This window comes from Corylus avellana, chromosome 1 (assembly GCF_965113065.1).
Source record: "Corylus avellana chromosome 1, dhCorAvel1.hap1.2, whole genome shotgun sequence".
Taxonomy (NCBI): domain Eukaryota; kingdom Viridiplantae; phylum Streptophyta; class Magnoliopsida; order Fagales; family Betulaceae; genus Corylus; species Corylus avellana.
Window position 1 is genome coordinate 21,682,873 of NC_142490.1, and position 26,116 is coordinate 21,708,988.

General features: G+C 36.3%; 3 protein-coding genes across 4 annotated transcripts; all 3 read right to left on the bottom strand.

Annotated features, from left to right (window-relative positions):
- Window positions 1–563: 563 nt before the first annotated feature.
- Window positions 564–5,082, bottom strand: TRANS11 (translocase 11). 2 transcript variants are annotated; one of them, XM_059582322.2, is made up of 8 exons: window positions 4,667–5,082; window positions 4,515–4,589; window positions 4,122–4,336; window positions 3,470–3,902; window positions 3,271–3,335; window positions 2,604–2,797; window positions 1,739–1,947; window positions 564–957 (listed from the first exon to the last, which is right to left on the bottom strand). In XM_059582322.2, the coding sequence occupies exons 1-8, from the start codon at window positions 4,796–4,798 to the stop codon at window positions 775–777; spliced, it is 1,506 nt and encodes a 501-aa protein (XP_059438305.2). In that variant the 5' UTR covers window positions 4,799–5,082; the 3' UTR covers window positions 564–774. The 2 variants fall into 2 exon arrangements, with proteins under 2 accessions (XP_059438305.2, XP_059438304.2); XM_059582321.2 differs by having other exon boundaries at window positions 3,452–3,902.
- Window positions 5,083–7,143: 2,061 nt separating this feature from the next.
- On the bottom strand, window positions 7,144–16,167 carry LARP6A (RNA-binding protein). The gene is made up of 11 exons (XM_059581187.2): window positions 15,809–16,167; window positions 14,795–14,876; window positions 10,174–10,268; window positions 10,001–10,072; window positions 9,825–9,904; window positions 9,618–9,702; window positions 8,153–8,200; window positions 7,995–8,060; window positions 7,788–7,925; window positions 7,514–7,607; window positions 7,144–7,431 (listed from the first exon to the last, which is right to left on the bottom strand). Exons 1-11 carry the CDS (start codon window positions 16,061–16,063, stop codon window positions 7,292–7,294), a joined length of 1,155 nt encoding a protein of 384 aa, XP_059437170.2. The 5' UTR covers window positions 16,064–16,167; the 3' UTR covers window positions 7,144–7,291.
- Window positions 16,168–18,495: 2,328 nt separating this feature from the next.
- LOC132171966 (choice-of-anchor C domain protein, putative (Protein of unknown function, DUF642)) lies at window positions 18,496–24,884 on the bottom strand. The gene is made up of 3 exons (XM_059583386.2): window positions 24,706–24,884; window positions 20,043–20,549; window positions 18,496–19,403 (listed from the first exon to the last, which is right to left on the bottom strand). Exons 1-3 carry the CDS (start codon window positions 24,791–24,793, stop codon window positions 18,808–18,810), a joined length of 1,191 nt encoding a protein of 396 aa, XP_059439369.2. The 5' UTR covers window positions 24,794–24,884; the 3' UTR covers window positions 18,496–18,807.
- Between the last annotated feature and the right edge of the window lie 1,232 nt (window positions 24,885–26,116).

Here is a 26,116-nt window from a genome sequence, read left to right on the forward strand (position 1 = left end):
CACGGTACATGTTTTTCAAAATTTTGGTAATTTTGGCCTTGCCATGAATCAAACCCGTGATAGCGAATATCACTATTGATGTAAACTACATAAATTAACCTGTCCAAAATTTTATTGTAATTTTCACGGTCACATTGAGAGTAAGCACTTGAAAGTGCACATAATATTTCACTTCCATCCCTAAGGAGTAGCTCAATCGGCTATAGACCACGCCTAATAAAGCGGAGGTCACTAGTTTAAATTCTCATCTCCCTCTCTTGTGTGAACATGTCAAAATATATATATATATATATATATATATATATATATATATATATATATTTTGACATGTTCACACAAGAGAGGGAGATGAGAATTTAAACTATATATATATATATATATATATATATATATATATATATATATTCCAAAAAGAGGGAAAATAAAGTATTAAGAATCTTTTTCAGGAGGCAGTGTAACCCCCAACCCCAACCCCTTTGTTTGCTCCCTCCCCCATTCAACCATATCATAGGTGTTCTGCCGGTGGCTTTCTTGTGCAAAATGTTGACATTGGGAAGGACATAAACACAAAAAGGATCTTGCATTGGGCTCCCGGGTTCAACTTACAATCTCTATTCACATACTCGAAAGAATGGCACACAGAAAGTTGAAAACAAAACTTCCATATCCAAGTAATACATAGGCCATAAAGAATAAATAAAGAACTGTGATTTTGGTGACACTAACTACAATGAATGCGATGGCTTTTTCTTTTCTTCTTTTTTTTGGGGGATGTTATGCTGAAATAAGACCCACATAGCCAGCATATAAAGCCAATATGGATGATATAACATATGCGCCCGCAACAATTACAGGTTCTTTGATCCCACATAATTCAAGGTGATGATGAAGGGGTGCCATTCGGAATACACGCCGCCCAGCTCCCCACAAATTTTTGGTCGTCTTGAAGTACAATACCTAAAACAAAAGTTTTGTCAGCCATCAGACAAGGAAATTGCAGTTTCTGAAGGACATAATTGAAAGGACAATGACCAAAAAAATAAAATGAAACTCTAGGATCAAGATTGCTTAGAATTCTTAAGAGTATTCTTCCGAGTAAATTTCTTCGAATCATAACCATTGGTTTGAAATTCAATGGTTAGGATTTTACCACATCAGCAGTTATCAGTAATTATCACCTTTAGCAACTCATCAATTATCACCTCTGTAGTTATCATATTTATTCATATTTTGCAAGTGATAATTGCTGATATGGTAAAATCCTAACCATTGAATTCCAAACCACTGGCATTCTACTCGGTAGAATACCCTAAGAATTCTAGGAAATCCTAATCTGAAACTCTATACATTTGCCTAGCTGTATGAGTGCATGGAAGTACATACTATGGTTACCAACTCAACTAAGCCTTCTACCAAATTATGTGGGTAGGCTACATGAATCCTTTGCTCAACAAATTGCGCCACAATATGTGAATTCTTTTTCTCCACTCAGCCTTGGCAATTCTGATGTGTGCATAAATGTACAACTAATTGGGCCTTAATAAGTGACTTCTATTTCTCCAGTCAGGCCCATCTGAAGTGACCGCATGCACCATAGAATAGAATTTGCAAGTGGAACAGTGATGAAAGGGATAAAAGTTGTCAAAATAGCAGAACTTGCTTGAATGTGACAACACCAATGATTAATGGAGAATTTTGTAACTGAAATGGATGAGAAAAGGATGCCAGCATAACATACCTGTATAATAACTGATGATGCTTCCATGACAAAAATTCCAGATGAAATAAATAATGGAAAGAACATTCCAGTACAAGCAGCCATAGCAGCCAATGCCCCCCCCAATGCCAAGGACCCTGTATCACCCATAAATACAGATGCTCTGTATCGGTTGTGCAAAAGAAAACCAACACAGGCTCCTGCCATTGATGCCCCAAATATAGCAAGGTCTGGTTTGGAATGCAAAACAATAGTGACCACTTAAGTATCCAGAAGAGGCTAGTTGTACAATTCTATTCTCAGTCAGTATATTATGGAGATCAAACTTTGAACAAAGAAAAATTTAACATCATGTTGATATTCTCAACCAACCACACCCAATGTTATAATATGATGTATCCAGCTTCTTGGTGGGACTCTAATGATGAAGGTGGAACAAAATTGAAACACAGATATTTAGTCTCCCATGTATCTATAAAAGATGCAAGCAAAGTAGCATGATGAGCATGCAAATAAAAATCTGCAAGCCATAAATATGAAGTATTAAGAGATCTGCTCTAAAGAATGATCAAGCGTTTGATTGAGTCCCAAGGAATTAGCCAAACAATATAAATACATCAACAAGAAGACAAGGCCAATAACAAATTATATCAGTTTGAAAGTATCAGTAACTGTTCTTGGAGAGAGAATATGACATAATATTTGCATTCCCCGACAACAGCTCCTTATATGCCTAAGATAAATGCATCATAGTTTGACCAGATTTTCATTGCTTTTACCATATTCTTGTTTTTACCATATGTTAGATACGAATGAAATCATGAATCAAGAATAAAATTAAGGAAATGTTAAGTGTTCTTAAGCAGATGCCCTCTTCTATACTAACCAGAACATATTGGAAGCACCGCGATTGACATTGCTATAAAAGCCAATGCAGCAGTCCCACCAGCCAGCCCGTCAAGACCATCTGTTAGGTTAACTCCATTCCCCATGGAAACAAAACAAAATGAAGTCAACAAGAGATAAAATTTTCCCAGGCAAACAAGTCCTACTGGTGCAGGTAGAGGAAGCAACATTTTCCTGCAATACAAATTGAAAGATGGACCTAAATCAATGCACAATGCAGTTATAACATAGATGTTCATGTAGGAACCAAATGTCTGAGTGCTGAATTATCAATTTGATGTATTTACTCCATTAGCTAATTAAAATGGGATTATAAATGCATGGCTTGCTTTGCTAATTACTACTCTGAACATGAAGGTGTCTAACTTTTAATAATCTTTGCTTCTTCTTATTCCTTGATATATATATATATTGACAATTAGAGAGGGAGAGGAGCTGAGGAAGGAGGAAAATCAGTGTACTGTTTAGAAATTTTATTGTATTGAGTCATTTTTAAGTAGATCATCAATTTGTCAAGTACTACTAGCAGTTAAATATTTAAATAAACAATAAAAGTTGACATTATCTTGTAAGTTTGCCATCATGAGAATAGATATGTGAGTTACCATCAGAAAAATGTTGATCAGATTAGTTACAAGAAGCTATACATGCTGTAGGGTGACGATATATTTGTGGTTACCAACCAAAATGAAAACCAGGTCCCAACAGCTACCTGTGCAGTATCACAACTTCAAATTACTCGCAAGTTTAATAAGAATTGACGACTAATTCAAAAGGCAATAAGCATATTAAAACCAAAAAGAAAGAAATCTCAGAAAAAAGCTTCACCTCCAACAAAAGTTTTACCCATGCTGATAAGCCGCTATTATGATTCTTGATGATGGTTAAGATATCGTCTACAAGCCCAATTGCAGCAAAACCTAGAGTTGCTGCCGCTGCTCCAGACACTTCAGTGGAAGAAAAACCAGCAATGAATCTTGCAACAGTTACACCAATAGGAACAAAAAATAATCCACCCATCGTGGGAGTTCTCTTTTTTAAGGAGTGCCCAGCAGGCCCTTCTTTCCTAATAATTTGACGGATCCTGAACCTATACAGTAACGGGACACAAACATAGCCGGCACAAGAGACTAAAATGGCCGATATAAGAAATGGACGGGTCAAGTAAAATTGTCCGAAAGGCAGCCTGACAATACGCCATGCACACCAATCCACAAATAAAAGAAGCACCGTCAAGAAGACTATGAGTCCAACACTGATTAAAACCCCAAATTTATTCCTGCAATTAGTGTCCAAAATACCAAGATCAAAATAAAGAAAACCCATAAAGAATTCTCATAAATACAACCAAATGAAACTCAGCAACAAAAAAGTAGAAAGAACACTCAAATTCAGTGGTTTATAACTACCTCGAGTGAAACACAGACAGAATCCATATAAACACTACAAGTACCGGAATGCAAACAAAAATTGTCGTAATTACTAGTGGCATACTTGCCTCTGTTTCCTGCGTTTTCTTCCAAGCATGGCAAACCGTTGAGTAGTCATTGCAAAAGCCTCATCAGTTGATATCCTAACTCTAGGCGAATCATCAGTAATAGGATAAATCACAATTTCTGAATCGCTCTCTTCATCCTCACTGGATGAAAGCACGTACCCAGCCGCCCCATCACCGTCGCTCCAGTCATCAAGAAACGGAATACCAACCGAATCCTATAGAACAAAACATATCTCTAAGTACAACAATCTCCATGATCTCTACAACCTCAACCAGCTCTTAAAAACGTTAAGACTTATGAAACTGAAACACAAGGAAATAAATCTTGGAGTGCAACGCAGAGTAGTAACACACAAGCTCAATTAGCCTTCAACTCAGAGCTAAAGAGAATACCTCATCGAAGGCCTTAAATCGAACACGCCTGCGTCGTAATCGGCACTCATGTCTTCGAACAATCGGCGAACTTAACTACACAAAACAATAAATTAAAGCCATAACAAAGCAAAAGAAAATGCTCCGTTTGATTGCTCAAAACAAAACCATACCTTAAGATCAAGCGAAAAAGGCGGAACGGATCGGAAGCGAGCGGGCGCGAAAAGCGAAACCGGTTTTGGCAATCGGGAAAGCCCTAGACGAGAGAGATGGCTGAGCTTCAGAGAATGAGAATGCGACGGCATGGCTACAGCGATAAGGGAGAGAGAGAGCGCGTGGAATGGAGAGGATCAGAGGTTGGTGAGGGGAAGGAGGCCATTATTAAAAGAAACAGTTGAGAGAAAGAGAGCAAGGGAAAAGGATATTCGAGATCGGAGGCCGTTTATAAGGATATACCTCTACAGCGTAGAGAATAGGGTGGAGGGAAGGTGGAGGAGGCGGCGACTTCGTAGTTCGCGCAATGGAAATGGGTCACGCGCCATACTGGAGCGTGTGAAGGGTCGACATCTCTGGGTTGGGTGCCAGCTGACCCGAGAGTAGATCCATGATCCATCTCTATCCTCCTTTTTCTTTCCCTTTGAGTTTGACGTTTTCAGCGTCCTTTTCTGGCAATCTATGCATTGTTTGATTTGTTTCCATCTGGATTGATATTTTTAAAAAAATAAATGAGAAAATGAAACAAACATAAATGAAAATATAAATAATTTTTCGAGGTTGAACTTTTCTCATTAACAAATTGATGGAGTGCGCCGCAAACTCAAATTTTTAGGTTAATTTTTTTTAAAAGAAAAAATATGTTGGGACTAAAAATTACTTTTTATTATTAAATGAAAATATAAAACATATTGTGATTTTCTTATTGAAGGTAAGTAAAATAGCAAGTTAGCGGCTCATTGAACTAAGAGCATTCCTTGTCATTTTCCTTACATTTAAAGATCAAAATTACTTTTTATTTTCCTATCTACATACTCCATGATTGTTTCCCTTTATCATTCTTTATACTAATTAAATATCATTTCTTTACTTTTCTTTATTTGTTTAGTTCTTTATTTTTCTACTTTGTTAATGATTTAAGGGAGAAAATGAGTTTTTTTTCTTTTTTTTTTTAAAAAAAAATTATTTTATTTTAGTAAGCACAAGGATTGCTTCGGTGCAACCCTATACCAAGTTGTATGGTAAGGATCCTAGTCTTTAGAAGTGATATAGGGTACTTGCTATGGATGACGAGAGCCCCTACTATGCGGTCGGTGCATAAAAGGGATCTTTTGCAGCATCCATTGAGCTGTCGACACATCACCCATTGCATTTTAACAAAATAACATAAAAACACTAGATGACAAGCATCCCAAAGCGCCAGCCAGCATTCCATCGGCGGCGCCGGCCAGACCCAGCCATGGGTCTGGCGTGAACAGGTAGAGAGATGTAGAACAGATGCTTCAATGCTCGTCATCACCTACACCTCTAGCCATAACCATCCAGGTCCTGATCTCTCCACCACCAACCTGATCCAAGTCCAACCACCAAAAGAACCCAAAACAATTCCAGTACTGAAGATCTCCCAACACCCACAAAAGAGGAACAACAAGAGGAGCTATCAGAAGAAGAAGAACAAAATGATCCCATTGTGAGCACCACAAAAAAAGCGCCGGCCAGCATCCCATCGGCGTCGGCAGACCTAGCCCCCCCTCTCCGGCCTCTTTTTTGCCAAACTCAGCCTAAAAATCGGCTTCTAATGCCTCAAAACTCATTTTTTATTGATAATTAAAACCTAGAGCGGAAGGTTAACCCTCTAGGAAATTTTTCATCCTAAAGCCGGAAAAAATACTCACGGCGCCGGAGCCAGACCCACGCCAGACCACGATGGGTCTGGCCGGGTGGTTTTTAGCAAAGACCCACGAGGATCTCTCGCCGCAGACGCCGTGGGTCTCGACCCACGGCAGACCCTTGCCGGCGGTCGATGGGTCTAGCCGGGTGGTTTTCAGCACAGACCCACGTGGTGTCTTGCTTTCTGCCTCTTTAGTTCAATTTTTCTTTGTTTTGAGTTCAAAATCCAGTGCATTAAGTTGTAGCTTATTTGTGTGCATTTTTTGTGCTTTAAGTGATGTGTTTTTGTTCTATTGGTTGCTGCAAAAGACCTCTTTTGCAGATGGACCGCATAGGAGATTATCAATGGATGACTTTTTGTGATTTTTTTTGACATTTTCTCTGAACTTCAAAAAGAGACCACATATAGGAAAGCTGCTGCTGTGATTCTGTTAATGCTCTAAGTTGTGAGAGTGTTAGTTTGCACTCCTATAAACCTCGGCGATTGTCCAGTCTTAAAATAAGCCAAGCAAGCTAAGGATGTCCGAGACCTTATGGAGATCTTCCAATCGGTAGTAAGGCGGACAGAATTGCCATCAAGGAATCAGAGCAAGGGAGTCCCACTTACAAAAAATTAAAAAATTAAAAATAAAAAATAAAAAGAGCCAGGGAGTCCCCATCAAGAATCTAGGTACATTTTTTTTTTTTTTTTGCAATCTTCCTAGAAAACATTATAATGACAAACTTCTTCTTCACATTAACATACATGCATACCATGTCAAAGGAATGACCAAAGAAAAACACTGTATAAGCATGGAGACATCACAAAAATTTGATAATTCCAAGAGTTACAGGTATAATCCAACATTCAAACACCCAGATCACCGAATGGAAAAATATAGCACATAACACAAGAATTACTCTGCATCTGCTCATTAAAACACTTGCTGACTTTGATTGGCAACAGGAGGCCGACCGCGCCCCATTGTGAATCCCCTAGTTCCATCAGGCATTTTTGGTCCAGGAGGTGGCTTTGAAGCTTCATTAGCATGAGTAGAGGAAGTACTTCCGTGGCCTAAGGAAAACACAATATAAATCTCAAAATTCAAATTTAATGGAACCAAAAAAAAGAGAGGAAGGAATTACTGTCTAGATACCTAGCCCATTGATGACACGATAATTCTGCCGTCTTGATCTTCCTCGATTACGACCTCTATGCCCATTTCTCTCCTTGGAAAGATAATCCCCTTCCTGAAATGAAGAAGACACAACAATGATAATTGCATATATACATTACAATAGCTCATAGCAAGTCTCCCTTGAAAGGAAGTGGGTATAATCTGCCGTCAAAAAGTCAGTCAACAATATGCTCTCATGGCTTTAACACAAAAATATTGACATGTACTTAAAAAAGGAAGAGACACCACTGACCTCTTCATCAGGTGTATCATCATGATGCTCGCTCAAGTTATGATTTTCCTCATCTCCGGTATGATCAGATCCTCGACTAGTGCTATTCTTCTCGGAATCATATCCCCTCCATGCTTGTCGTCTCTGCCCATACTTGCCCTAAAGCAGGTAAAATATCGTTGGTACCCGTTTTGGCCAAAAATAGAGATGCAAGGTCATACTAATTACCACTCGATTAAGAAGCTTGACCCGCATGCCATTCCTCCAGTCCCGTTCATCATTCAAAGTCGCCACCTGATCCATTACCAGGAAGTGTTAAGCCCTTAGTGTTAATTATCTGAGCATCAAAACCAATCCAAAATATTTACAATAGGAATGACACTCACAGCTTTCTCAGCAGCCTCTACAGTCTCATACTCCACAAAAACGTGTAACTACATACAAAAACCAGAAAAAAAAAAATTAACAAAGCTGCCAAACAAAATAATACAACCTTCACTATATAACATTCCACAAATGTCAAAAAGTTGTTTATCAAAAGACTATTTGTGGAATTAACTCCTAGGAAAATCGTCCGCTGTAAAAAGCTGGGCAGAAGAGTTTAATTCAAGAAAGCCACAAACAGAGAGCTTCCATTTTCAGAAAATACTCTGCCTTGTCTATATGCAATCAAGGCTTTTTTTAAAAGAAATAGTTTATTAAAATAGCGCAAGAGGCGCAATCAAAGTGCACAAGGAGTATTTAAGTGAAAACATCCATAAAAGTCAAGAATAAGAAAAGAGAGCACAAAAGTCTACAAAGTTAGCGAGAAAGGCATTGGCAGAGATCCATTCAAACAAGGATTTTAAAAAAAGATAACATAGCTTTAGGTTCGAACTGGTCTTCTCGCAATTTTCGAAATTTCGTGCATTCCTTTCTCTCCAAATGCACCACATTAAACACAGAGGGATTAAACTCCAAACAATTTTAAGATCTCTCTAACTGACCCTTTCTTTCCAACAGGCCAGGAGATCCACTACTCGTTTAGGCATAACCCATTGTACTCCAAACATCCGAAAAAGCAAATTCCAAAACTCTCTCGCAATATCACAATGAAGAAGGAGATGATCAGGAGCTTCTCCACTCTTTTTTGTATACACAACAGCACTCCATCACTATAATGTGAGGTTTGAGAAGATTATCCAGAATGAGGATTTTTCCTAAAGATGCTGTCCAAATGAAGGCCACCCTCAACGGAGCCTTGGACCTCCATATGCTCTTCCAAGGGAAGGAGTCAGCGTTGGAAATGAGGACCTTATAAAAAGTTCTAAATCAAAATATTGTATTTTCGAAGGAATCCAACAGAACTTATCTTTCCCTCTATATGCAATCAAGGATTTAGAAAAAGATAATCAAGCGGGAGTAGGAAACCTAATCAATTCGGGGTGTCAAGGACCAAAGTTTCTCTTACTGAGATCAAATCACTTATCAATGCAGTTTCTGATCTCTTTATCCATTGATGAGTCAATTATGACATTTCTTTCATCAGCTACAAGGGCATGTACCCCTCTATAAGATAATCATAAAAAACACGATCCACTTCATAGTTCCAGTTAAAAGAAGCATATTACTTTCACCAATATCTAGAAAATCTCACCATTTTTCTTAATGCAAGAAAATCTAATCTGTCATAATCCAATGTAGCAAGGAAACAAAACTCCAAATTAAAAATATACAATACTATAGAATATTAATGGAAAAGAAGAGGGACAAAAGGTCGATGAATAAAATTTAAAACTTTTAGGATTAGTAAATAAAGTAATGTAAAAATAAAGTATTTGACATTGAAGTCCATCTTTTCTGGTTACAAACCTTACTACTGATCAGCATATCAGGCTTGCTGCCTTTAGATGACTCTTCAACAGAAAGGGGGTCATGAATTGATATATTCTTGATACTGGAAATTTAATACGCAACTCTACAATCAGTAAAATGTAGAAGGCGCCAACATGAAACCAATGAAGCGAAAGAAGCATTGATTTGACCACATGGAAAACAGAAATCAGGGAGAAAACATACTTTCCAGCTTCACCAAATATTCTCTGAATGTTTTCCGCTGAATGATCCTCCGGTAGATTTTCTACCAAAACAGTGTAAAACTAGGGTCCACAAATTAGATTCTACACAAATACAATAAATAACACATCTGAGTGAAAACATCTGAGTGAAAACTATCAACGTCCTCAATGTGATACCTTTGGATCCCTAACCTCAGTGGGTGGAAGAGGATGGAGTCGCTTCACCTTCTTTCCATTTGAACTCACAACCTGCAATTGTGAAGTAAAAAATTTAGAATTATGACTTTTAGCATGCATGTCACTCCATCATCACCTAAAAAAAAAAAAGGAAAGAAAAAGAGGAAGATTACAAGGAAAGAAGACTCCCTTAGTGCAGCCGCTATCAATGAATAGTCTCGGGTGAGCTTTTTCGTTTTCCTAAAAGAAGCAATGACCGCTATAGGAACTGCAAGGACAATATGCCAAAAATAAGTATACTCGTTTAAATGAAAGAATAAATAAATATTACTGCTGTATGAAAAAAAAAAAAAAATGGAAATTAACCCATACATAACGAAAAATTTAATGTTAACAGATCACAACCAAATTGCCACAAAGAAAAGGTACAACCACTAGTCTTCTTTTCTTGCATATTCCATCTTTTTGATATACACGACACACACGTACATTTAATAGACATACATAAATGGCTAAAATTACTATTGGGCGTAACTGTCCCTAAGTTTCCAACACACACCCCTTACAAAAGTGGCAGCAGAAAAGGTCGGTCAGTTTAATTACAGACATGTTAATGCGTCTAGATGGAGGAGATATGAATTCAATGCTATGCCTACATATGCCATTCAACAGTCTACTGCGATCAAACCCATTATCAACCCTACACAATGAAGTCACTTTCTTTTGCTTTATTCATTTCTTTTATTCATTTTTTTTTTTTTGGGGGGGGGGGGGGTTTGCTAAGAACCCTGAACTCTCATAGGTTTATACACAACTGCAATATTACAAAAATGTAAATGAAGGACTTGGGTAGATAAGATGGGAACAGGACAGAGCCAAAGGATTTGGATGAATGTTGCAGAAAGATTGTGCATTTTTCTATATTTAAATTCCAAAATATGGCCCAGTTATTTCAACGTAAAACCTTTTTGAAAAATGTTTTCCAAACTTTTGGGTGTTTGAGACGCTTGAAAATCTTGGTCAAACTGAAAAACATTTTGGTTGACTAAGAAAAAAGAAGAGCAACCAGGTGTAAAATGGTTTACGTTTATGAAGAGCCTTTTGATTCTCGCACAATCTCCCTCTCTCTTCCTCCACAGCTCCTTTTTGCCTTTACCATTGGGGTTCTTGTGCAGCAGCCGCAGCTCCTTCTCTGCACCTCTCTCATTTTTGCACGCACTACTATGGTCTCTCTCTCTCTCTCACCCTTTCTCTGGTTTTTTGATTAGTAGTTGATGCACTACTTCGCATCTCCTCTTGTGACTTCGCCTTTGCTTGCATCAACTCCTATCTGAATTTCGCTTTTAATTCTTATCAATTATTTTGATCCTTGATCAATTACAATCGTGGCTACCACTGGGAACAAGAACATCTATGTCAAATCAGTAGGGACTTTAGCACTTAATGCCTGATGTATGTGTTTTCATGCAAATTATATGTGGGTTTGCTTTGATTATGAAGAATTTAGTTATGATTTTGTTCGAATCTCCATTTTTTAGCTGGTCTTTGTGTGTTTTCACAATTTGATGCAATTTGGATTTTGGTTTGCTTCGATTCTCAAGAATTTTCTTCGCATTTTGCATGCTTTTATACAATTTCTGATTTGTGTCTTACTTAGTTCTCAAGGATTTGTTTCCTTTTTTCTTTTATTGTGTTGTGTATAATTTTGATGCAAATCCCGGCATGGATAAGGCTCAATCCTTTTTTTCTAATTGTGGATTTGTATTTGTATATTTCTTATCCACGTTCTGGTATGAGTTGCTATTATACTTGGTATTTGTTATTGTTATTATTTCCTGGGATTGGTTCTTTTCATTGAATCCCAGGTATGTGTAGCATTTTTCTTTTTTCTTTCTTTGTGTATGTTCTTAAACAAATTGTGATTTTGGTCCGAATGATCTTGTGATGCTTGTGTCTTTTTCCATACCAATGCTGAAGAAGCTTGTTCAGATGAGGAGCTCGTTTGTTTAATTTTCATAGGTAAGTCATACAATGAAGTTAGGATTTGAAGTTATAAACATAATTGTTCACGTTATCTGTTTTTCTTTTTCCTTTCTAATGTCCTATTTTCTTTTGCAATTGCTTTGGGATGATCTTGAGTTTCGTAATGATAATGTTTGATGTTTTGCATCATATGCTTCTTAGTGATGTTGGAGCTGGAAAGTCCAGTTTAGTGTAGCACTTTGTTAAAGGGGAAATCATTGCATTTCAGGTTCGAGGTTATTAAGATTGTTGGATCTATTACATTTTCAACTAACCGTTTGCCTCTTTCATCGAAGAGGTTGACTTTTAGTTCATATAAAGGATTGTAGGAATCAACTTTAGGTGCTGCCTTTTAACACATTGGCTGTAAATGATGCAACTGCAAAATTTAGATTTGGTATACAGCAGGTCAAGAGAGATACCATAGTTTGGCACCTATGTATTACAGAGGAGTTGCTGCTGCAATAATCATGAATGAATTGGGTGCAGTTGATGCAGTCACCTTTACGAGTAAGTGATGAAGATAGAAGGATATGATAATGTTCTGCTTGGATCTGCATTTAACCATTTGATTTATGATGAGAAGGTTGCAAGAAATTTTTTGGCCAAGAATGCTAAACTTCGAAAGATTTGATTGGACAACTTCTTCAACCACAATGGAGAATAGAATATGAGTGTTATGGATATGTAGTAGAATACTAACTTGATTGTAGTAACACAAATGATTGAACTTGGATGGTAGTATTTTGGCAAAACTTTTTTTTATAATAAATAATCCATTGAAAAGCGTAGTAGAGGGCAACCCTCGTACACATGTTGTATACTAAGAAATGCCCCACTATAGGTGAAAAGAAGAGCAAAAATCCACAAATTGAGGCAAAGTAGAAAATTGAGAAACATTAAACGTCCTCGCCCAATTGAAGAGGGTCTTGACAAATACGTTTTTAAGCTTGTCAGGCGTCTTCTCATGATCTCCAAAACACCGTGAATTCCACTCTCTCCAAATAGTCCACATTAGACACAGTGGGGCCATTCTCCACACATCCATAACTGAACGATTACCTCTTTGTCGTCTCCAACACACTAACAAATCAAGCACCCTTCCAGGCATGATCCAAGTGACATTAAACAGATTGAATATCACACTCCATAAAGCTCGGGACACCTCACAATGAATAAGAAGATGATTGACAAATTTGCCGCTCCTCTTACACATGCAACACTCCACCACAATAATTCTTCGCTTCCGCAGATTATCCAAAGTCAGAAATATTTTGGCAAAACTTAAATGTAATATTTATGGTTGAACTTGAAGGGTAATATTTGCAGTTTGATTTTTTTTATGGTACTTTGAACGTGTTGCTAGATTTTTTTTATGGCTTTTCCAACTTGAAAGTATATTTATAGGTATATACACTTATAATTTTTTTATTAGTCATCACTAGTCAATATGTGCAAGTACTAATAAAAATAATTTTTAAGTTATTTTTTTAGTTGGTTAATATTAATATTTTATGTTGAATGAAAGTTTTTATTTATAGGTTACTAGGATTTATATTAAAATATAAGAAATATTTCGTGATTTTCCGTATGAGCCAAACGCCGGAAAATGTTTTCCAGACCATTTTCGGGGTTGTAAACAAACCATGGAAAATAGCAAGTTTTCTCGAAAAATGTTTTCAGCTGAAAACATCTTACATCGAAATAAACGGGACTAAGAGAAAGATTTTCTACCAAGAAAATCTCTAGAACTTAAGGTTGTGTATGCCAAGTATTTTTTCTTTTTTTGTATTTTGAAAAGAGTTCAATGTAGGCTATATTGGTAATGCCTACACATATAAGTCTAACAAAAAGCACATCTTGCCAACCAACAGAATACAAAAATCATTAAATAGAAAATATAAATCTGATATGTACTCCTTCCAAATCATCTACTGCTATCCTCTTAGCAAAAAGCCAACATTCTAATGTGACCACAATTAATGGATTTATATTGACTCGTTAACTTCATGTTCAAACATGACACAACACTTAATTTCAACTCTGCAAGTGGGAATTAAGGGAGAGAGGATGGAAAAAAGGATAATTTTTAGGGAATTAAGAGTGTTTTGCCCCACCATCCAAAGTGAAAACATATTTGGCATAGACAAAACCAGAAAGGATCGCATCTATGAGATGGAGTGATAGTCAATTAGACCAATCCCAGAATCTCAGCACAGCTAAACTGCTCCCCCACAGTAAAATGAGCTATAAGAATAGAAAAGGAATCAGTCAGCAGTTAATTGCGTTGTCATACAGACCAATCCCGGAAGCTCGGCACAGCCAAAACTGGCTGCGCCAGGAAAACATCCAGGCAAGGCAACCTGTCAGAAGTACCTGCTTTACTCATCACCTTCATCTTCCCTATTCTTGTCTTTTTTGGTTGTGGGGGAAGGGGGAGGGGGGGTGTTGCTAGTAGTTACCTATGATTTCGATTACACTGTAAGACTTAAGCGCTTACAAACCTTATACAACCAATGAGCATGGGATAAATACCAAATACCTGTACCAATACAGGTAGGCTAAAAATTCAGCAGACTGAGGCTTTAAAAGTTTTTCATATTTTTTTTTTGCATGTTAAGCACCCATCTTGATTTTTTATCAATTGGATCTTTTAACGCATTGGCAAGGGAGTGTTATGTGTTAGAGGTGCAGAACATCAGAATCATCAATAGCACCATCAACCTAGAGCTAATGCTAGATTAAATCAAAGAACGAAATCTCAGGACTTACCAAACCCTTCTTTGTTCTTCTTAATGAAGCTCAGCATATACTTGTCAGTTGGCAAATTTTCATCACTGAAATAATACTCAACCTACAAAACCATAAAAGGATTCAAAGATACATGAGGACTTACATTAAACGTAAAATTTAAACAATAGAACCAGCAAATAAACTCATATTGTGTGGGGGTGCCATCTGGCCAGAAGGCCATTGACTTAAAAAACAAAACATTATAAAATAAATTTTCAATAACTTTCCATCTAGCACTCCTATGTTCATGGTCTGAGGACCCTCTTCTGAGTAATAAACACATAAAATTGAATTCGTATACGTGATTAAGGTTTCAAATGTACTTTAGAGGTCTCAAAAAATCAATGTCTAGGAAATAAACTCTATTGTCTGAGAAATTGCACAAAAAATTAAATTTAAATTTAACTGCAAACAAGCAAAGTAAAGCGCATGTTCAAGGATTTCTACCTAGCAATGAACTGATAACAGCTTTAGAAGCCATAAGTGAATTCATTCAACTCAATAAGATCTTCTAAGCAACTCCGAGTTCTCGAAAGTAGAATATTGTAGAAATAAAAACTCCATATTTCTTTTTTTTCAGCATTTTCTAGGCAACCAAACAAGACAAAGATTCTACTGTTTAAAACATGCAACAGGCATAAACCAAGTACAGAAAAAGATCTAATCCGCCCAAGAGAGTCAAGCCATGAATCCCTAAGTCAAGTCAAATCGAGCTAAGCGAAGAGGAAGTTCTTTCAAATTCTAAGGTCAAAAACATTACTCTTATTTCTCATTTTCCACGCTTTCTCAGCAACCAAACAGAGCACAGAATCCCTAAGTCAAGTCAAATCGAGCTAAGCGAAGAGGAAGTTCTTTCAAATTCTAAGGTCAAAAACATTACTCTTATTTCTCATTTTCCACGCTTTCTCAGCAACCAAACAGAGCACAAAGCTTTCCTAGGGTTCAAAACTCAACAAGCTTATAATAAGAGAGCGTGGAGAGACAGGTCCTTGCCTGCTTAATAATCTTATTCTTTAGATCCTCGGTGAGAACGCCGGCCCCAGCCGACTGATCTAGACTGACGCCGTGCTCGTGATCTTCATGATCGTGTTCGTCATCGGACGGCACTGCGTGAATCTCGGGCAGGGCGTGGTCGTGGTCTGGGGATCCGACAGGTGTGGAGTCAGGACCAAGATCGTGCGGCGGAGACGGTGGGCTCGAGGGGGCGGGGGCAGTGATGGCGGAGGTGGGACCCTCTTGGTCTTCCATTAGAGGAGGGAGGAGAGCGAAGGCGATCCAAGAGGAAAATAGAAAATCCTTTACCCCCGCATTTTCTTCTCCTGCCCACTCTCGTGAACTCTCTCGGGCCCTTTTATGCTGAGATGATGATGGAGCTTACAAAGACGAATTCGTCCTTTGGCTTTGTGAACAAAGTCCAAATCATGGGGTTTAAGAGCATTCACATCTTTCCCAGCAAATCTTTTGCTAAATTTTATTTAAAGAGCATATTTTTTTCTATTTTAACTAGTCATTTTTTAAAAGTACGTATACTCAGACTCATTATTTTAACTTTTTACTTTTACTATTTCATTTAAAATTTATTATTTTTATTATTTTTTTATTTTTTATGTAGTTTTACTAAAGAGGATAAATAAAGTTTTATTAATTTTAATTAAAGGAGAGATAATGAAATGTTTTTTTTATTAATAAAATTATAGATTGTTGAGTTACAATGCTCAGCAAACTAGCTTGCAAACTTTTGGTTAGTTTGTTGAGCCAGATGAAAAGTGATTTTAGCATTACAGCTCAACAAAATAGCCAAAAGAATCGGATATGAATGCTCTAAGGCAAACCTTTTTTTGGATTTGCAAATTTTTTTTTTTTTAAAAAAAAAATGATACGGTTTCTCTAGTGTTTTCTTAATGCTCACCTTATCTAAGTGTATATTGTTTTCTAAAAAAACTTACTCCTTTGGTCCCTCATATTTTTTTGAGGAATGCTACTATTTCTCCTGGTGTTGTCCTTAGGACCTTATCCTACATGGATATTGTTTTCTTAAAAAAAAAAAAAAAAAAAAAAAAAACTTGTGTTAACTTCATAAAGGCCCCCTCAATTTTCACTCGTTTTGAGAAGACTCCTCAATTAAAAACTCTCAATTCCAACCCTAAAACTTCTAATTTAATACAATTTACCACATTCTGTATGGGTGAAAAGGCGGTTAATAAATTTTATTAACCACCTCCGCTAACCACCCGGTTAGCAGTTAACTGCATCCAAATAATCGCTTTTTTATTAATCACTTTTTTGGGCCTTTTATTGGGCTTTTTTTTTTTTGGCCAGTTTTGGGCTCACTTTAAACTTTTTTTTTTTTTTTTTTTTTTTATGGCCATTTAAGCATTAAAAATTGCTATATACAAAAATCCTTGTTGGCCACCTTCTACGAATCTACATAACATATAATACAAATAAAATTACAACAATTCTTGTAAATCATCACTTCACTTGTAGTATTGTATACAACATATATATATATATATAATAATAAAACTATATATATATTTAAAAAAAGCGGTTAGCGGTTAGCAATTTTCAAAAATCCAGTAATCACTAACCGCTAGACGGTTAACAGTTTTTAATAACCACTTTCAAAAGCGGTTAGCGGTTAGCGGTTCTAGATTTTTACCCTTAATATTCTGTTATGATTTAATGTGAAAAATATCAAATTACCCTTGACTTTTTATTTTTATTTTTATTTTTAAAATTTTTAATGTGAAATTAAGGATAAAAAGACAAAAATAACCCTAAAATTACAATTTAGCATTTTAAATTATAATTTTGTCTTAAAAAATCATCTCTTACTTACCATTTGAAAACGCCTATTTTAAAATTCAAATGAACTCCCGTTCGATAATGGACCAAGTTGTAACCTTGTGAATTTGAAAATGATTTAAGATCTACTGGTGATACAATGTCTTTTTTTTTATTTTTTATTTTTATTAAATGTGTTTGAAGTAAAGAAGTTTCTCAATCTTTATGTCACAAGTCATGATAAAAACCATATTCATATTGGGTTGATGCAATTTTTGGTAAGAAGTGTTTGACGAATGAGTAATGTTATATATTACATTTTTATCCTACATTCAACTACAGATGTAACTGTCTCAATTAGCATTTTTTTTCTTTTTCTTTTTTTAATTCTTTTATTTTTTATTTTTACCAAAGACTTGTCCAATGTTAAATTGTGTGATAGTTGTAAAACAAAAATATAATTTATAGCATTACTCTTATGAATTAATGAATTTTTTTTTTTTTTTTTTAAATCATTGTGAATGTCATGTTGAGTTTTCCAACTTTGTGTAGGGTTGTCATGGTTGCGTTTGGGTAAAAAATCCAGTCTACACATCCTAACCCAAGTTTATGCACAACAATAATTAATTGGACAATATTGGTTTGAAAAGCATGGGAGTTGGCCAACTCTATCCTATTATATTGAGCTCTAATTACAATTTGATTAATCATTTTAAAGTTATGGCTCATATATAACTACCGTTTTCTTTCCACCACTACAAAAGATGTACATTTTTAAAAACATATATTTTAAATTGTCAGATTTGCAATTAACCAAAAGCTTTGCTTAATTGCATTTTTAAAAATTATGTTTTCAAATTGTATGTTTTGAAATCGCAAAACAAAACCAACCCTTAATAAGACACTCATTTTGGATAAACAAAATTCTAAAGCAACACATAATACATAGAGACACGGGTATATGTTTTACCTATACTCCCTCCCATGCCATACCTACAAAACCATGGAATCGGATCCTCTCGAGTTCAACTGGAGAGTTATCAAATTAGTTATATTTAAAAAGTATTATTGTCCATTCACTTTTTGATATGACAAAAATACTCTTCAAATATAACTAACTAGATATTCTCGAGTTGATTTAAACGGAAGTGATACTAATCCCAAAAGCATACACGTTAAGGTAACAAACAAGTTCCTTACAAACCCTAAACCACGGTGAAAACAAACAACAAAAACCCAAACCCGAGCCCCAACCTTAATCCGCCAAACCCGATTCTTTCCGACCGAGAAAACCACACCCGCACATCATCCACCACCGGCCCACAGAGCGAGCTCATGTCATCGCTTCTGGTGTTGTAGTACACGCTGTAGAACGCAATTCGGGTTCTCTCCGCCTTGGCCGTGAAGTTCAGATTGGCGCTCTGAAAGGTGGAGTTGGAATCCGGCGTGTAGTGAATGTTTTGCGCCTGGTCTCCGGCGAATGCCATGACGGCAAGCGGCTGCTTGCATTTGTCGCCGGCGTGGCCCAAGGAGAAGGTCAAGCGGTACTGTTTGTCTGGCGCCGTTTCGACCATTTGGGAAATTATGCCTTCCTTGCCGGAAAGCAATTCGACCGCCCGCTTGCCTCCCGGGACGGAGAAGTGGTCGGAGTCGATGTAGCGGATGGCCCTGTTGGATTCGACGTTCCAGCCCGGTAGTGAGGATATTTCTTCGTCGAGGTTGGTGGGAAGTAAGACGCCGAGTGAGGTGTTCCTGAACATCCATGGGCCTTCTTCAAAATCGCCATTGATGACTGCATTGTCTGCAAAGATCACGGCAAATTAGGCAAACTTATCAGCAATTTAATATTTGCATTATGACGAAAAACAGGCATGGCATTCCGTAATTGTTGACTTTGACCCATTTACATTATTTTAGGATATCGGATTTATTTGTTCGAGAGACAGGTAGTCCTGCAATTTCATTGCTTTTAACATATTTGCAACAGAAATGTCTGAATATTGGGTATTAATGTCTTGAAGCCAGTTAGGTGTTCTAAGGATTTTTCTCAAAATCCTTTTTAAATGATGTGGTAAACACTACTTCTCCTCAAAATATTTTCAAACGAGAGATGATGATATTTTTTTTAAAAAAAAAATGCTTAGCCACATAATTTAAAAAAACTTACTTACTATATTAACTACCTCATATTTACTAAACGTAATAATTGCTAAAATCTGTGTCCATTTATCACACCAGGGAGCCACCATGCCCTCTTACCCATAAATCAGGCCCCACATAATTGGATGCTACTCCATAATTAAGCTTTTTTTTTTTTGGGTAAATTGCTTAATAATTAAAGCTAAAAAAAAGCACCATGAGCATACGTGTTCTTGGACCCAACAAGTAAAAAAAAAAAGTTGGTAAGAAAAAGGAAAAAGAGAGACAACGAGATGTGTACCTTTGGATCGATCGGGGGTGAAAAGTTTTTTTATTGCAATATCATCGATGATGGGCCCACACGTGGGGTCATCCTCCATGCCCGGGTTCCTAAAAGCCAAACGCACATCATCAACCTCCGCCTCGAAAGCCCACGCGTATGGGTCCCACCCCTGTACGTTGTACAGCGTCTGCAGGTCTATCGTCTGCGATGCAGGCGCCACGGACACGTTCAGAGACTCCAGCTGGGCGCACGTGCGAGCCGCACTGAACGTGACCGAGTATGTAAACCCCTTCTCCACCTTCAGATCCTGGCTGACCTCCGCGTCGTTGCCCAGCCTCACCGCGTGTCTACCCTGCGGTATGATGAGGATCATCCCACCCTGTTTTTGCCCCGCTTCCACCAGCTCAACGGTCCCGTTTGATTTCCAGCTGGGGATTTCCTTGGTCCCGCCGCCCCCTACGGCTATGGCCTCGCTTGGGAACCCGTTCGATGGAGGCGTTTCGAAATCACCGTTTGCTACAAGGCCTGCAATATAGGATAATAAAAGAAATATTAATTTGGTATTTCTCATGAAAATATTTATTAAATAATTAAAAATAAAAAATTTAAGATGATTTGAAATTCTAAATGTCACTAATGCTTTAAATCATATGTACTTGAATATCGCTACACTTATTCTCAGTCCCTTAAACAATTTTTTACATGTCTTTTAAAATCATCATTAAATATAAGATAAATCTTTATTCAATAATTTTAAAATCTACTGTATGTAAGACAAACTCGTGTTACCACGAGTTTAAACAATTTCTCTCTACTTCAAAGGCAAAAACAAGCTCGATTTTCCTTTTCAACTAAGATTTCGAGACCGAAATTTCTTGTAAAGGCCTTGTCAAAACCCTTTTCTCAATATAGGGATTGGGTAGGATTGTCCGAATTACCACCAATCTTAATCCCGTACTTTGACTACGGATAATGCTAAATACTACACCCACATTTCATCTTCATTTCGATAAGCTACTAGCTAGGTACTCCTCCCGACCCTTAATTTTGTTTTTTCTTTTCTCAACAATGATTTATCCAAAAAGCGATAAACACAATCACATCAGACAGTAAAATAGAATAAGGTAAAAAAAGAAAAAGAAAATATGAGAGGGTCCTACAAAAGCTGAAAATTCTATTAGGAAACAGAAAATTGTAGGACAATTTTTTCAGAGGAGCGCACCGGCATGAATTATTACAATGCAATCACACCACGCAATCTAAATGATATGTATTGGTTGTGGACAAAAACCATGGGGCCTGAGGAGTTCGTATAGGTACAGCTGCAGATACACAGCATACATTTTTCTTTATCGAAGAGACAAGAACCTTGTCATCTATATAATGTGTGGCACCTTGCAAAGCAAACAAACAACAAAGATTGCACTGAATTTATACATGTTAGGAATGTTTGACGTGAGCAGTCTCTTTCTTCAGCAGATAAATATAAGTGCTAAATAAATTCATGCAAAATTCAGTCACACCCTTTAATTTTTACTAATTATGTTATACCCAATCTCTCTTCAGTCTTTTAATGCAATCATCCATTTTCATATCCAATGCTCAAAAACTACTAAGAATAGATATTACGATTTCCGCTACATCAGCGAAGCTATATATTAAAAGAGTAATGGTATATACTATATTCTAATCTCATTGTACTAATATAACAACATCTATCAACTCTTAATTTTCCTCGGCTAGTAAAATAAGGATAGAATAATAGTATATAACATTTCTCATATTAAAAATTCAATTGAGTTTCCTACAAATTGACGCGACAATGTATGTGAAACTTAACACATCAAACTATGGTGGCAGTTCACATATGAGCTATTACCCTAAAAGGATTGTCAATTTCGAATTTTATTAAAATCACTTATAAAGTAAAGTTTTAAATAGCAAGTAATGCAGAACTTAACATTCATGAATGCCTTTCCTCTTTCTATAAACCACACACTATGTGGACAACTCTTCTTCCTAATATAGGACCGGGCGTTATGAACTCTTCCCTTAAACCCTTGACTTCCTCGTAAGGGTCAAGTCATGTCGTGCTAATAGCACCACATGACATTACGACTTGGTTCTTATATCATTTGTAACAATCTAAAAAAAAATGCATGCTACATATACGCTATCACTTCTGTATAATCATTTATAAAGCTCACTTTTACTTAGTAAGTAAATAATGTGAGACTTAACGCCCATTAATGTCTTTTTATAAACCATGGCTCTATATAAACAGCTAATTGGAGTATTACCCATTCTGCATCCAACTCATATGGTCCCATGATAAAACAGTCTGAAGCTTCATCTGCAGCCACTAATATACATACATACATATATATATTTGGCATAATGAGCCGCAAAAGGTTCACGGGTACCAAAACTATTTAATACTTGATAGTTACTACTTCTACTTAGGGTTAGAGATGTGAACATCAAGTGATCCTCTAGACATTTATAACACGATAAGATTCCACAACTCAAGGCTCTAAAACATTAGGAACTTTATCACATCTTCTTCATTGTTGTAGGGAATTGTTTTTTTCTTTATATGGATGGATAACCTTATCTAACCGTAGTGTGAAAGTATATGCAACCAACCACAAAGAACTAATTAAAACGAAAAATAATAATAATAAAGACAAATTAGAAAGAAGCTCATGATAAGAATATGAGGACGCCCACTTGCTAGTATTTCTCATTATTATAACGACAAAAAATGATGTGATAGGAAAGCGAATATAGGATTCGTCCGATCGAACTTGATCTTCAGACACGGGCCCCACCCCACCGTCTGAAGGCCCATCTTTTTCAACGCGGGGTCTTCTCAACTTTGACCGAGCAAACAAGCCGTGTTTTTTTTCACCATCACTGTTTTAAGCTGGAAATCGGGATGGCTGGGGTAACCCCAAAAAAATAATGAAAAAAAAAAAGTTCTGTTCCGGTCTCCTTTACGGAAAGGCCCTTGTCCTTTTGCGGTATTGGAAGAGAAAAGGACCCCTGATATTTGGCGGGAACGTGGTCCACTAGGGTCATTTTACCACTCCTAGAAAGGAAAAGAAGAAAGTAAAATATAGATAGGGCAGGGGCCCCGGCCGGCCGGCCCTTGCACCCAAATTCATTTTCTAATTTTCTCGATTCTCGCATCAGAGGAAAATATTTCAAAGCCTCGAGCCCTAAAGTTTGACAAATTGTGTTTTTTTCCCTTTCTTTTTTATTTTTTGGATTAAGACATGAACATATAGTAGATTACAGCAAGTCTATGTGAAAGAGGCTCCTACTCCTAGCATCTTTATGATGTTCATGGTGGGGTTGAGCAAAGATCAAGATTTATCTCCAACATTTTTTCTTTTCAAATTACTAATAATTTCAGTAGCATACTGTAAGAAAGTTTATATACAACTCATTTATTCAAATAAATTTGAATTGACCCACCACTTACTAAGACAAGTGGATTCCAAGCAAATTATTAAGAGAATTCACTTGGGATATTTAACTAAAATTTAACTCAAACATATATTTTCTCTACTTTAAATACACATTTTATTAAAATACCTATATTGACTAAGCATTTTAGTTATTTACAATAATTAAAATATTTTTGTCACTATTTACATAGAGGAAAAAGAACCAAATTGCTTCTTTTATTTGAGCTCTGTACTCTATGCAAATTTATAACATCTAGTCATTTTCTTATGGTTTGTTTGGGATTGTGTTTGAAAAATATAACTTTTTAAGTCAAAAAGAGTTTTTGGACAAAAATTTCATTTTTAAGCTTTTGTCAAAGTGCATTTAGACCATTTATAGGCTTTTTAAACCCTTAAAAGCACTTTTAATTTTTTAACCAAATGAGTTTTTTTTTTTTCAAACGAATTTTTTAAGTATTAAAAACACTTTTAAGCACCTCTAACGCAATTCCAACCCGTTAGCCAAATTGACTAATCGGATATATATATATTTGACTATTTTGACTGGCTAATGTGAAGCAAAAATCACTAGTGTTCTCTACACATCTTGAACATAACTTGGAGGATGTGATTCTGACATCGACTTCTAAAGATTTATGAAAGGCTTGGAATTTATTCACTAATCCTACAATTTGGTTTGTGGGTCGCAAACCTTCAAGTTGCATCTTTATCCTCATCAGCAAAAAAATGTACAAGACAAAGGTGGGGGCATAGCAAAAGAAGAGCAAGCTTCAACAACCAAGGAAAATCTTGATTGAGCCCTGAGACTCAGGCAAAGCAGGAACTACAGAGACTGGTCAAAAAATCAGGTGGGCCTCTGAGTCCTCTTGGTTTGAAGACCATAATCATCTCATTCACTAGGCGAAAGCTTAGTATACTATCATCTGGGTTCGTTGGATTTCACAAAAATACACTTGCTCCAGCAGCATGGAGCCATTGGAGAAGAAGAGGGGAACTAATATAACCAAAAATGTAAAGTGCATTTATCTATAAGACTATATAACATACCCAAAATTATCAGATCTCAGAAATAACAAAAGAGCCACCCACAAAAATCTAACCACAGATGAGAGGCGAAAAGCAATAGCAGATGTAATCTCAACTTTGAGAGAGAAAATGGGGACCAAGAATCAACAAAATAGGTGGGTATATGAGAAGGGAAAACATACCATCTTCTGCTGTGGTTGTGGTAAACAAATGAGCAAAGAAAAGCATCAACAGTGATACCCATTTGCTTCTTATCGAGCTCTGACCCATTTTCCGGCCAAATCTCCCTCCCTCTCTCTCTCTCTCTCTCTCTCTCTCAGTCGCTGGCTCAGTTGTTCTGCTCAACTGCGACAGGGGAAAGAGGCAGTGAGAGTGTATGTCCTTTTATACAAGATTCCGGCTCTATGGCCTTTACTGTTTAAACTTAAGTTGCTCTTACTTTATTTAATTAAAGTTACTTTAATATGATTTATTTGACAATAAAAAAAAAGGAATTCTTTAATTTTTTTCAACTAAAATGAATAATAAAAGTAAAAGTTCTTCTTATTGTTCCCACTTAAACCATTCAATTTTATAATTTCTTTTTTTCTATTTTCCATTTTTTTTTAATAATTTCGTCTGCGCGTTTTGATGACCGTGGTCTAGTAGTGGGCCCGGCCACCCGCCGTATTACGGAGCCAGACACTGCTCAGAGCACTCGTGAGTTTTTGGTCTACTTATTTATCAAGGCGACCCATTTTGGAGGGATTAAGATCCGGTGGAATAAGTAAGAAATATATATAGAGTTGATAATTTTTAATAATATTGTAAATTTCATATGAACTAAATATAAAATTAAAGAGTTAAGATTAAAAAGTCTGATTCGATTAATTAAATTGGTCAATTTATGGTTAATATATATACTCTTATACAAATGCATCGACACAATCTAAACTTGACACACGACATATTGGTTAACAATTTTTTATATGATTTGTGAATTTGACACGAACTTAATACAAAATTAGAGAGCTATTGTTGATGGGTTTGACCCGTTTAATTAAATAGTTTAGATTGTAATTGATCTATATAATTTTATACTCATGCATTGACAATTTGACACGACCCACTTAATTAGGGAGAAGAGAGAGAAACACCAAATACTTTTTTGTGTTTACAAAAAGAAAAAGAAAAAAAGGAATAGAGATAATAACTAGGTTATATCATTAATGATACATATTAGGAGCATATAAAAGGAACATGATCTTCTCCAGTTCAAAATGGATAGGAGAATATCCAGTTCATGATTATGATTTATTTTAAAAAATTTAGAATTACAAATTAGACACTTGTCCCACTAATAAATAATAATAATAAAATATAATTTCATATTAAAACAAATATAAAATAAAATAATAAGGGGTCCTTCTAGGGTGGCCGAAGCTACCCCATGGCCCTTGGGGGTGGTCCGGCCACCTACAACCTCTCAAATTCATGTGAAATAGAGAAAATTTATTTTTTGATCAAAATTTATTTTCTTAATAGTATACATAATGCTACATGGTAAATATATTACCATGTCGTTTAAAAATTATAAATAACTTAGCACTATTT